At 43.9% G+C, this 11,923-nt stretch overlaps 1 protein-coding gene across 6 annotated transcripts in view; it reads left to right on the forward strand.

Moving 5' to 3' along the window:
• Positions 1 to 1,173: 1,173 nt before the first annotated feature.
• Positions 1,174 to 11,923, forward strand: part of CELF1 (CUGBP Elav-like family member 1) — an 83,503-nt gene continuing 72,753 nt past the window's right edge. For 5 of the 6 annotated variants that reach the window (XM_029914766.1, XM_029914767.1, XM_029914774.1 and 2 more), the window contains exon 1: positions 1,174 to 1,323. Coding sequence is in view for 1 of the 6 variants with exons in the window: in XM_029914770.1 (XP_029770630.1) it covers positions 3,391 to 3,425 (35 nt within the window). In the remaining 5 variants the exon portion in view is untranslated. Of the gene's footprint in view, positions 1,324 to 3,350; positions 3,426 to 11,923 lie in introns of all 6 variants that reach the window. The other variant, XM_029914770.1, reaches the window with a different exon arrangement.

Consider the following 11,923-nt stretch of genomic DNA (forward strand, 5'->3'; position numbering starts at 1 on the left):
TGGACAGTGCAGAACCTGTTTGGGAGTCTCTCTCTCTCTCTCTCTGCCCTCCCTGACTTAGGCTTTCTTTCTCTCTCTCTCTAAGAAAGAAAGAGAGAGAGAGAGAGAGAGAGAGAGAGAGAGAGAGAGAAAGAAAGAAAGAAAGAAAGAAAGAAAGAAGAAAGAAAGAAAGAAAAGAGAGAGAGAGAGAGAGAGGAAGGAAATAACATAGAAAAAAAGCTGAAATCGTGTTGAATGCTTAACAAACTGAATCACCAGGTGCCCCATATGTGTGTAATTTTGTAAAAATTTAATTTAATTAATTTTTTAATAGTTAACTTATTTTGCAAGAGCGAGAAAGAGAGAGAGAGTGCTCAAGCAGAGGAGGGACAGAGAGAGGGGGAGAGAGACTCTTCAGCAGCTTCTGGGCTCAGCACTACCGGGCTCCATCTCACAACTATGGGATAAAGACCTGAGCCGAAATCAAGCATAGTACGCCTAACTAATCTAGCCACCCACGTGCCCCACAAGCAATCAGTCACTTAGTAAGGACCATTATGAGCTTCATGGCACTGCAGGGATTTTTGCAAAGTTGTGCGGTCACACAGCGGTTCATCCTGCTAGAGAGCACTCCCCTAATTCTGAAAGCTTGCAACACACTCACATTCCACACCTTAGAAAAGAAGGAAGAAGGCCTGGATCCTGTTGCTTGTCTGCTCCAACAGAAGCAGGTGTGTCCTGTGCCCAACGCTGGCCAGGCACCATTCCATTCCCTCATTCATTCATTCATCAAATATTTTATTATGGGCATATTCAGGGCCAAGCTGAGGTCCTCGCCCACCAGGTCATCCAGAACTCCTGTGGGTATGATGCGTAGAGCCGAGAGCTTCAGAGTCTTAGGCCAGGTCTTGCCACCCTTCCCTTCGGTAGAGCTCTGAGACAAAGAGATGCGCCCCGGCGGTTCCCCGGGCTGACGGTTCCGCCCGCAGCCCCCCGGGGGATTCGGCGCGCCTGCTTCTCCACTCCCCAGCCCGAGGGGGCGCTGCAGCGCCACGCGCTCTGCTCGCCCATGCGCCGCGCACCGCTCGGATCTGCTCTGCGGGCGGCAGCGCGGTGGTACGTTCCCTCTCACTGCCCTCCCCCTCCTCCTCTGCCCTCCCCGCCGGTGGTAGGTGCCGGAAGTGCCGCCATTTTGGGGTGTTCTGCTCCGGCGGCAGCGGCAGCGGCGGCGGGACGCGGAGGCTCCCCTGGGACTCGGCCTCAGCAGCGAGGCGGCGGCGGCGGCGGCGGCTGCGGAGGCGCAGGCAGCAGCTGAGGCAGCGGCGGGCTCAGGTGCAGCCGCTGGTGAGTGTGGCGGCCACGGGTTAACGGGCCGCGGGTGGGAGGGAGGGAGGGAAAGGAGGCTGGAGGGAGGCGCCGCGGGGCGGGTCCGGTCCTGGCTGCCGCGGGTCACAGGGCCCTTCGGGCGCGGCCGCTCCTGTTTCCCCGCACCCCGGGGCAGGTCGGAGATCTGTTCCCGCGCGTCGGGGTCCTCCGTTCCCGGGAGTCCGCGCGCTTGTCCGGCGCGTGCCCCGGCGCCAAGGGAGACCCGCCCTCCTCGTGGCCTTGTCCCCTCTTCCCCGCGCCCTTTGCCTTCACCCTTCGGGCCCCGAGGGCTTCGTTCCCCGCCCAGGGATAGCTCCGTCCTCTTTTTTTCCGGCCGCCGTGCCAGACCCAGGCTGTCTGCCCGGGACACCCCTTCCTTGCTCCTGTCGCCCCACGTGTTCCTGGTGCCCACCCCTGGGGAGGGCCAGGACCCCTGCCGTTGGGGGAGGCAGGCTGTTCTCCTTAACAGCCTCGAGAGCCCCTGGTTTCCCGCCCCAGATCCGCTAGGGCCTTGGCTCGCCCTCCCCCCACATCAGGTGCTCACCCAGTCGGGGCCTAGTAGCTGGGCTGGAATCTCGCACCCGGGAGCACGGAGAGCACACTGAGGAGCTTTTTTCCCCTGGGGACCTGGCTTTGGATTTAGAGCCGGTGGTGTCTTGGTCGCGGTCTTCGGGGCAGGATGTTTTAATTTTTTAAGACTGTAGCACAGGTCCTAAGGAGCTTCTTGTTGGTTCAGGCTCATCCTTCTAGGTGAGGGGAAGGTGGTGAGATTTTGGTTGGAGCCTGTTTCAGCAAAATGGACTCTTTTTTCCTCTCCAGCAGAGTTTTAATGCTGTACTTTTATTACCCTCGAGTAAAAAGGCTGTGTAACAATTCTAAATAGCGGCAGTGTTTTATAATGTCTGCAGTGTAAGAGGTTACACACACTCAGCGAATCCTTTACAGGAACTTCATCTTTTTTAAAGGTCTTTTCGCTGTCTTTGACTTCTCTGTAGATTGGAGAGAGTTTAACTGCATCCTTTCACGTTTTCCACAAGTGTTGGGTCGGCTCTTTCCCTCAGGTGTGGCATCTCTTAGAGAGCCCTGCAAGTTCAGTTTCTCCTTCACATGCTTGGTGAGGAAGAAGGCTTCTCCACTTAGAAGCACCCGGGGTTCTTTGGCTTTAGTATTAATGAGTCTACTTGGAAAAATCATGACGTTTCCATAGGGTGCATAAACCATTGCCAGGCCCCCCCCCCCACGGCCCCCCATGCCAGTTTTTATATTCTTCTAGCTTTACTTACTGTGCGTAGTTTCTGGTCACGAAATATCCAAGATTGAAGCATTGCTCTGCTTTCAAAGCTGGAGCTTTCTGCTGTTGATTTAACCAGGAAGTTTGTGGTCCCCCCACTGGTTTATTTCCTCTTGACTGTCCACCACCTGTTTCCAGGAAGAATGGCTTCTGGCCCAGAGCATAGCTTTTCTCCAATCATTCATTCTTGCCCGTGGGGTTTTCTGGTTCTAAGATGGCATCTAGACTTAAAATCTATTAGCATGTGGGGCTGTTAGAGGTAAAATATCTTTTCCGACTCTTTTGCTTTTCGGATGAGGAAACTGAGGCCTGCAAAGGTTAAGTGACTTACTTGGCCAAAGTTACATAGCGAGTATTCTTAAAATAGTCTCAGCGTAGGTTAAAAACAACAATATCATGAGCAATAATGCAAACTGCCCTTTAAGATGTGCCAGAATGGGAAGGCCTCTGGGCTGGAAGTTAAAAGGCCCGGGGAACCTTGCTTTTGTTAGTTGCTAGCTGTACAGCCTTACAGCCTTGACCAAGTCACTTAACTGTCCTGAGCCTCAGTTTATTCATTCTCATCTGCAAAATGGAGGAAATGTGCCCCTCTCCGAGGGTGCTAATTCAGCTTCAGTGCAGTAACGTGTGAAAGTGCCTGTGGTATAAGAGACAGTGAGACTTTGAGCCAGAATGTTTATTTTTCTAAAGATTTCCACCTAATTTTTTATTGCAGAAGCTACAGATTCATTATAAAAAATACAGAAAAGCAAGAAATGAAGAAACTCACCCTTAGTCCCATCACTCAGAGGTGATTAGTCCTTGGTCTTTATCTTGTCTTTTTTTATGTACTAGAGAAGTGTTTATTCTACCAGAATAAGCTTATCCTGCTCATATTTTTTGTGATGTGTTTTTAAGACTTAATAACACATGATAGTTATGGTTTAACAAACACATTTTAAACTGTGCTGTGGTTTAACAAACATTTTAAACACACTTTAATAGCTCCAGCACCCGTGAGGCCAGTGGATACCCGGCATAGGCACAGAGGAGTTTCTCTTTTAAACATAATGCTGGACTGGACGAAGGGATGCAAAGGAAGGGCAGAGACCTAACATCTGTTGTATGGCTACTGTGTAAAAGAAATAGTGGTTTTTTTGTGTGAGTGTGTGTGTGTGTGTATGTTTTTTTTAATAGTGGGGTTTTTTTTGCTTGTTTTTTGTTTTTTAAGTTTGTTGATTTAGAGAGAGAGAGAGAGAGAGACTCGCACATGCTTGGGAGGGCCAGAGAGAAAGAATCCCAAGCAGGCTCTGTGCTGTCAGTGCAGAGCCCCCACCCAGGGCTTCATCTCTACCTCACCGATGGTGAGATGAGCTGAGCCAAATCGAGTCGGATGCTTAATGAAACTGAGCCACCCAGGCACCCCCCCCCTTTTTTAAAGTTTATTTATTTATTTATTTTGAGAGAGTGAGACAGTGAGAAACGGAAGCCCAATCAGGTTCCGTTTGCACGATCAGTGTAAAGTCCCGCACGGAACTCGAACCCACAAACTGCAGGATCATGCTCTGAGCCAAAGTTGGATGTTTAACTGACTGAGCCACCCAGGTGCCTCCAGTTTTTTGCTCTTTTTTTTTTTTTAAAAAGTGAATCCTGAAATTTGTCCTCCTTCCTGTGACTATCACTGCAGCTTCTTTAATTTTCTGTGAGGCTGAACCTAATAAGATGGGGGAAGTTAGAAGGTGATGGTGGCAGGGCGCCTGGGTGGCTCAGTTGGTTAAGCGCCAGCTTCAGCTCAGGTCATGATCTCAGTTTGTGGGTTTGAGCCCTGCGTCAGGCTCTGTGCTAACAGCTTGGAGCATGGGGCCTGTCTTCAGATTCTGTGTCTCCCTCTCTCTGGCCCTCCCCTGCTCATGCTCTCTCTCTCTCAAAAATAAAATAGAAAAAAAAGAAGAGAAGGTGATGGTGGCATGTGCCTTGCAAAGGGAGAGAAGACCTACCACTTGGAAGCCCCAGTGAACAAGCTGGAGGAAGTAGGAGCATAGTCTCCTCTCAAGGCTCAGGATATTTCCAACAAATTGCAGAGAGAGACACAGAATCTGAAGCAGGCTCCAGGCTCTGAGCTGTCAGCACAGAGCCCAATGCGGGGCTTGAACCCATTAACTGTGAGATCATGACTGGAGCCGAAGTTGGACACTTAACTTACTGAGCCACCCAGGCGCCCCAGATTTTTCTTTTTAAACGGTTTTATTGAGATATAACTCACATACCATACCATTTAGTGGTTTTGGTCTATTATATTATTTTTTTAAATTATGGTAAAATATATGTAACAAAATTTTGCCATTTTAACCATTTTTTATATTACCATGTTTTTAATGTAAAAAAACTCCCATAAAATTTACCACTTTAACTATATTTGAATGTGTAGTTCGGTGGCATTAAGTGCATTTCCATTGATAAGAAACTTATCTCCAGAACTTTTTCATCTGGGATATCTGAAATTTTATACTGATTAAAAAACAACTCTCCTTTTCTTCCTCCGCTTAGCCTCTGGTAACCACCAGTCTCTTTTTCTAAGAATTTGACTACTTTTGGGGCGCCTGGTGACTCAATTGGTTAAGCCTCCGACTTCTGTTCAGGTCAGATCTCACGCTTGTGGGTTCGAGCCCCACGTCAGGCTCTGTGCTGACAGCTAGCTCAGAGCCTGGAGCCTGCTTCCGGTTCTGTGTCTCCTTCTCTCTCTGCCCCCCCCTTCTCATGCTCTGTCTCTCTTTGTATCAAAATTAAATAAAACATAAAAAAAAAAGAAATGCAAAAAAAAAAAAGAATTTGACTACTTTTGGATACCTCATATAAGGGAAGTGGGCTTGGCTTTTTGTGACTGGTTATTTCACTTACTATAATATCTTTGAGGTTCATCCATATTGTAGCTAATGACAGGATTTCCTTCCTTTTAAATGCTAAGTAATACTGGGACACCTGGGTGGCTCATTCGGTGGAGCATGACTTTTTTACAAGATATTCTTTTTTAAAATTTTTTTAATGAGCTAGCAGTCAGCACAGAGCCTGACGCGGGGCTTGAACCCACGAACCGTGAGATCATGACCTGAGCTGAAGTCAGACGCTTAACCTACTGAGCCACCCAGGCGCCCCAGGAGCATGACTTTAAAAAAAAAATTTTTTTTAATGTTTGTTTATTTTTGAGAGACAGAGAGAGAGGTAAACACAGAATCCAAAGCAGGCTCCAGGCTCTGAGCTAGCTGTCAGCACAGAACCTGATGTGGAGCTCTAACCCGGAAACCGTGAGATTATAACCTGAGCCAAAGTCGGCCACTCAGCCTACTGACTGAGCCACCCAGGCACCCCAGCATAACTCTTGATCTTGGTCATGGGTTTTAATCCAATGCTGGGTTTAGAGATTACTTTTTTATTTATTTTTATTTTGTTAAATTTATTATTTTTAAAAAACATTTATTATTGAGAGAGAGACAGAACATGAGCATGGGAGGGTCAGAGAGAAGGGGAGACACACAATCCAAAGCAAGTTCCAGGCTCTGAGCTGGCAGTACAGAGCCCGATGTGGGGCTCGAACTCACAAACTGTGAGATCCTGACCTGAGCTGAAGTGGGACGCTTAACTGACTGAGCAACCTAGGCGCCCAAGATTACTTTAAAAAAAAAAAGCTGATTAATACTCTATTTTATGTAAATACCACCTTTTATTGATCTATTCATCTGTTGATATGGGAATGAGCTGTTTCCCTTTTGACCATTGTGACCAGTGTTGCTATGAATATGGGTGTGCACATATCTCCGAGACCCTTCTCTAAACTATAATACTGAGATAATAGCCAGAATTGGGATTGTTGGGTCATATTGTAGTTCTATTTTCAATTTTTTTGAGGAACTTTGGATTGTAGTATTTTACAATCCCACCAATAGTTCACAAGGGTTCTAGTATCTCCATATCCTTGCCAATTTGTTAGTGTGTGAGTGTGTGTACGTGTGTGTGTACGTGTGTGTGTACATACGTGTAAGTGTTTAAATAGTAGCCATCCTGATGGAGTGTAAGGTGATTTTTTTTTAAATTGAAGCATAGTTGGTGTACAATATTATAGTTTCATGTGTACAATATGGTGATTGGACATTTATATACATTATTTCATTGTGGTTTTGATTTGCATTCCTCACTAATGATGTTAATTGAACATCTTTTCATATGCTTGTTGACCATTTGTATATCATCTTTGCAGAAATGTCTATCCAAGTATTTTGCTCATGTTTTAAATCAGGTTATGTGATTTTTTTCATTGAGCTGAAGTAGTTTATATATTGTGAATAGTGATCTTTATCAGGTAGATGATTTGCAAACATGTCTTTTTACTGTTGATTTTGTCTTTTGTCTGTTTTTCCTTTGTTGCTTATGCTTTTGGTGTCAGTCAAGAAGTCACTGCCAAGTCTAATGCCATGAAGTTTTTCCTTAATTTTTTCTTCTAGGAGTTTTATAGTTTTAGGTTGTTACAGTTTTGGGTTTTAGATTTAGGTCATTTTAACTTTTTTTATGAGTACAATTTTGTGACATTGAGTACATTCACAATTTTATTCAATCATCACCAGTATTTCTAAAATGTTTTCTTTATCCCAAATAAAAATTTGTCCTCATTAAGCAGTAACTCCCCATTCCCTTTTCCTTCTAGCTGCTGGTAACCTCCAGTCTGCCTTCTCTCTTTATGATTTGCCAGTTTTAGGTATTTCACGTAACTGGAATCATAGAATATTTGCCCTTTTGTGTTTGGATTATTTCACTTATTATGCTACTTTAAAGGTTCCCCCATGTTGTAGCATGTATCAGGATGTCATTCCTTTTTGTGGCTGAAATCTTTTACTTTTTTGAGGTCAGGGATTTTTTTTCATCTTGGTATTTCCCCCGCTTTTGGAGTTCCTTAAAGGCTAATAAATTGATTCGAATTCGTGCTCTTCTTGTGGGTTGTCCATCACAGGACATGTCCACTGACCTTCACAGATCTCTTGAAAAGTTAGACACGAGTGTGTGTAAAAGTGCATAACGGTAACCCAAATCATAGTAAACAGTAAACAGTAAATTTATCATCTAATTATAATTTCCAATCTTTGAATGTACAGTGTTTTCAGAATAATCTGTTTTGTGTCACCTGAAGGGAACAAGAATAAACAATAGGCAAATTTTTGCCTTTGCTTCATAATTATGTAGTGGTTTTTTTTTTTTAATTTTTTTTTTAATGCTTTATTTATTTTTGATACAGAAGAGAAGTCGGAGGTTTAACCGACTGAGCCACCCAGGCGCCCCATGTAGTGGTTTTGTTAGCGGTGTGGACTGATCTCCAGTATTGTATTGTATAGAGATAAGTTTTTTTAAATAAACATGGCATTTAATGACCTAGTTAGAATAAATACCTAATACTTATAGGGAAAGAATATTTCGAAGGTAATCATAGACCTCCTGGTTTGTTTCAGTATGAACAGAGCTATTCAGGGTATTCTCATGCATGAAAGGCTTTTTTTTTTAAATTACAATGTTTTTGAATTTATTTTTGAGAGAGAGCGGGAGGGACAAAGAAAGGGAGGGAGACCCAGAATCTGAAGCAGGCTCCAGGCTCTGAACTGTCAGCTCAGAGCCTGATGTGGTGCTCAAACCCACAAACTACAAGAGCTGAAGTTGGATGCTAACTGAGTCACCTAAGGGCCCCCCTCCCTTTTTTTTTTTAATAATTAAAAATTTTTTTTTAAAGTTTGAGAGAGAGAGAGACAATGTGAATGGGCAAGGAACAGAGAGCAAGGAAGACACAGAATCCGAAGCAGGCTCCAGGCTCTGAGCTGTCAGCACAGAGCCTGGTGTGGGGCTTGAACTCACAAATTGTGAGATATTAGTCTTTGGAGTATGGGATGAACTGGAAGTTTTTTTCAGTCAACAGTTGTTCTGAAGAGAGATTATGGTCCTCATAGTACTTAACACATGGAACAGTATTCAGTGCCAGGGAAGGCATTCGTACTTTTTCTTAAAGCAACATGAAACCATTCTTTTGTTAAAACTATTCCTTGATTCTTGGTTATTTTTAATTTAAAAAGTTTATATGAATGAAAGTTTAATGGAGTGCTTGGTGGCTCAGTTGAGCATCCGTCTTCAGTTCGGGTCATGGTCTGTGAGTTTGAGTCCCGCATCAGGCTCTCTGCTGACAGCTTGGAGCCTGGAGTCTGCTTCAGATTCTGTCTCCCTCTCTTTCTGCCCTTCTCCCGCTAGTGCGCTCGCTTGCACGCGCTCGCTCGCTCGCTCGCTCTCGCTCTCGCTCTCTCTCTCTCTCTCTCTCAAACGTAAAATAAAAGCATCAAAAAAAAGTTTAAGTATTTCAGAAATATAATTTGAACCAGAAATTAAAATCTATGTAGTGTTTCTGAATGGGACTTCTAACAAAGCTCAAGGTTGGTTGCTGTTAATATACTCCTGTATTTACCTGCACACTCTGTCATAGAGGTGCTATGGCATGCTGAAATGGTCACAGAGCAAGTAAAATATAGGCAAGAAATTTGTTAAAACCTGGAGAATGTCTTCCCATAATTGAGAGTTGATTCTTTGATTCTTGAAAGAGTGATGTGATTAGAATGAGATTTATAAGCATAGCCTGTGAGGGATAAGTGTGGCTGCTCCAGTCAGTGAGCTTAAAAATTGGGCTCTATGTCACCTTTAGCATTTCTGGTCCATTTATTTGTTTTTACTAAAAAAATTTTTTTAATGTTTATTTTAGTTTTGGGAGATAGAGTGCGAGTGGGGAAGGGGCAGAGAGAGGGAGACAGAATCCGATGCAGGTTCTAGGCTCTGAGCTGTCAGCACAGAGCCAGATGCAGGGCTTGAACTCAGAAGCCGTGTGATCATGACCTGAGCTGAAGTGTGATGCATAACCGACTGAGCCACCCAGGTGCCTCTTTTATTTATTTATCTATCTTTATTAAAAAAATTTTTTTTCCTAATGTTCATTTATTTTCGAGAGACTGCAAGTGGAGGAGGGGCAAGAGGGTGAGGAGGGAGACACAGAATCCGAAGCAGGCCCCTGTGTCTGAGCTGTAATCACAGAGCTCAACACAGGTCTCTAAATTCAGGGACCACAAGATCATGACCTGAGCCGAAGTCGGATGCTTGACTGACTGAACCACCCGGGTGCCTCCAAATTTATTTTTAATTAGAAAAATGTTTATTTTGAGGGTACATGTGTGCATGAGCTGGGGAGGGGCAGAGAGAGAGGGGGAGAGAATCCCAAGCAGGCTCTGCTGTCAGTTCAGAGTCTGATGCAGGGCTCTATCCCACAAACTGTGAGATCATGACCTCAGCTTAAATCAGGAGTCAGATGTGTAACTGAGTAACCCACCCAGGTGCCTTTCTCATCTTTAAAATGGAGACAGATACCAACTTGGAATGGTAATGGAAGAATTAATTGAGATTACTAATGCTAGTCACTGAGCAGTGCCTGATAAAGTGTTGATAAGTTTATTTCCTTTTTTCATCTATAAAAATGGACATACACTTATGAGTCAGTAACCTAGGTTAGCCAAATTATCAGTTAAAATGCCTGGCAGTGCCATAGTAAATAAGCATTATGTAAGTTCGTGCTCATTTTGTTTCTCTTTTGGGTTTATTTTGCTTCACATTTTGCTTTGTCTATAGTGGCTTAAGGGGTAAGATTGTTTCCTTAAGTCTCAGTTTGTGCATCAGAAATGCTTTTGCTACACAGGGTATCCTTCTCCATAGAACCTTTTAGCTCATTGTTCCCTGTGGAATACTTGGGTAATGTGGTTTCCTAGATTCATCTTCACTGTGTATTTCACTTGAGAGTCTGTAGATAGGACTCTTGTATGTTCATAGAAAACTGAAAAATACAAATGAGTTTATTACTGGATTTGTAATAGGATCAACCTGGGTCTCTTTCTAATTAGGTAACTTAGGGATGGAGAGAGAGAGAACAGTCTCTGTTTAGAGTTGTAACATAGATAAAAGAGTTAATCATAATCAGTTTAGGTGTTTGCTTTGTAAACTATATTGTAGCAAGAATCCTTATCTGAGCTTTGTAATTTGCTAAAGACACTTTCTGTGATGAGTTCTTTGTAATTGTAAGTTTGTCCTTGTCATGATATTGGGTGTTAAAATGTCCTTAAAGTAGATTCCTTATAGAATTAATCAGCAGAACTGTTTTATAGTTGTGTAAAAAAATTTTTTTTTAATTTATATTTGAGAGACAGAGAGAATGTGAGCAGGGGAGGGTCAGAGAGAGAGAGGGAGACACAGAATCTGAAGCAAGCTCCCTGCTCTGAGCTAGCTGTTAGCTCAGAGCCTGATGCGGGGCTCGAATCCATGAACTGTGAGATCATGACCTGAGCCAAAGCCGGATGCTTAACCTACTGAGCCACCCAGGCGACCCTATAGTTTTCGTTTTTTTTAAGGCTTATTTAATTAATTAATTTATTTATTTAGTTCAGTTATGTGAATTTTTCAGTGTTTTTTGTTTTTTTAAAAATAGTTTATTGTCAAATTGGTTTCCATACAACACCCAGTGCTCTTCCCCACAGTGCCCTCCTCCATCACCACCACCTCTTTCCCCCTCTCCCCCCTCAACCCTCGGTTCGTTTTCAGTATTCAATAGTTTCTCAGGTTTTGCATCCCTGTCTCTCCCCAACTCTTTCCACCTTACCCTCCCTATGGTCCTCTGTTAGCTTTCTCTTGTTAGACTTATGAGTGCAAACATATGGTATCTGTCCTTCTTTGCCTGACTTACTTTGCTTAGCATGAGACTCTCAAGGTCCATCCACTTTGCTACAATTGGCCATATTTCATTCTTTTTCATTGCCATGTAATACTCCATTGTGTATATATACCACATCTTCTTGCTGCATTCATCAGGTGATGGACATTTAGGCTCTTTCCATGTTTTGGCTATTGTTGACAGTGCTGCTATGAACATTGGGGTACATGCGCCCCTATACGTCAGCACTTCTGTATCCCTTGGGTAAATCCCTAGCAGTGCTATTGCTGGGTCATAGGGGAGTTCTGCGGATAGTTTTTTGATGAACCTCCACACTGTTTTCCAGAGCGGCTGCACCAGTTTACATTGCCACCAACAGTGTAGGAGGGTGCCCGTCTCTCCACACCCTCGCCAGCATCTGTAGTCTCTTGATTTGTTCATTTTAGCCACTCTGACTGGCCTGAGGTGGTATCTCAGTTGGGTTTTGATTTGTATTTCCCTGATGATGAGTGATGCTGAGCATCGTTTCATGTGCCTGTAGGCCA

The sequence above is a fragment of the Suricata suricatta genome, chromosome 11 (assembly GCF_006229205.1).
Source record: "Suricata suricatta isolate VVHF042 chromosome 11, meerkat_22Aug2017_6uvM2_HiC, whole genome shotgun sequence".
In the NCBI taxonomy this organism is placed as follows: domain Eukaryota; kingdom Metazoa; phylum Chordata; class Mammalia; order Carnivora; family Herpestidae; genus Suricata; species Suricata suricatta.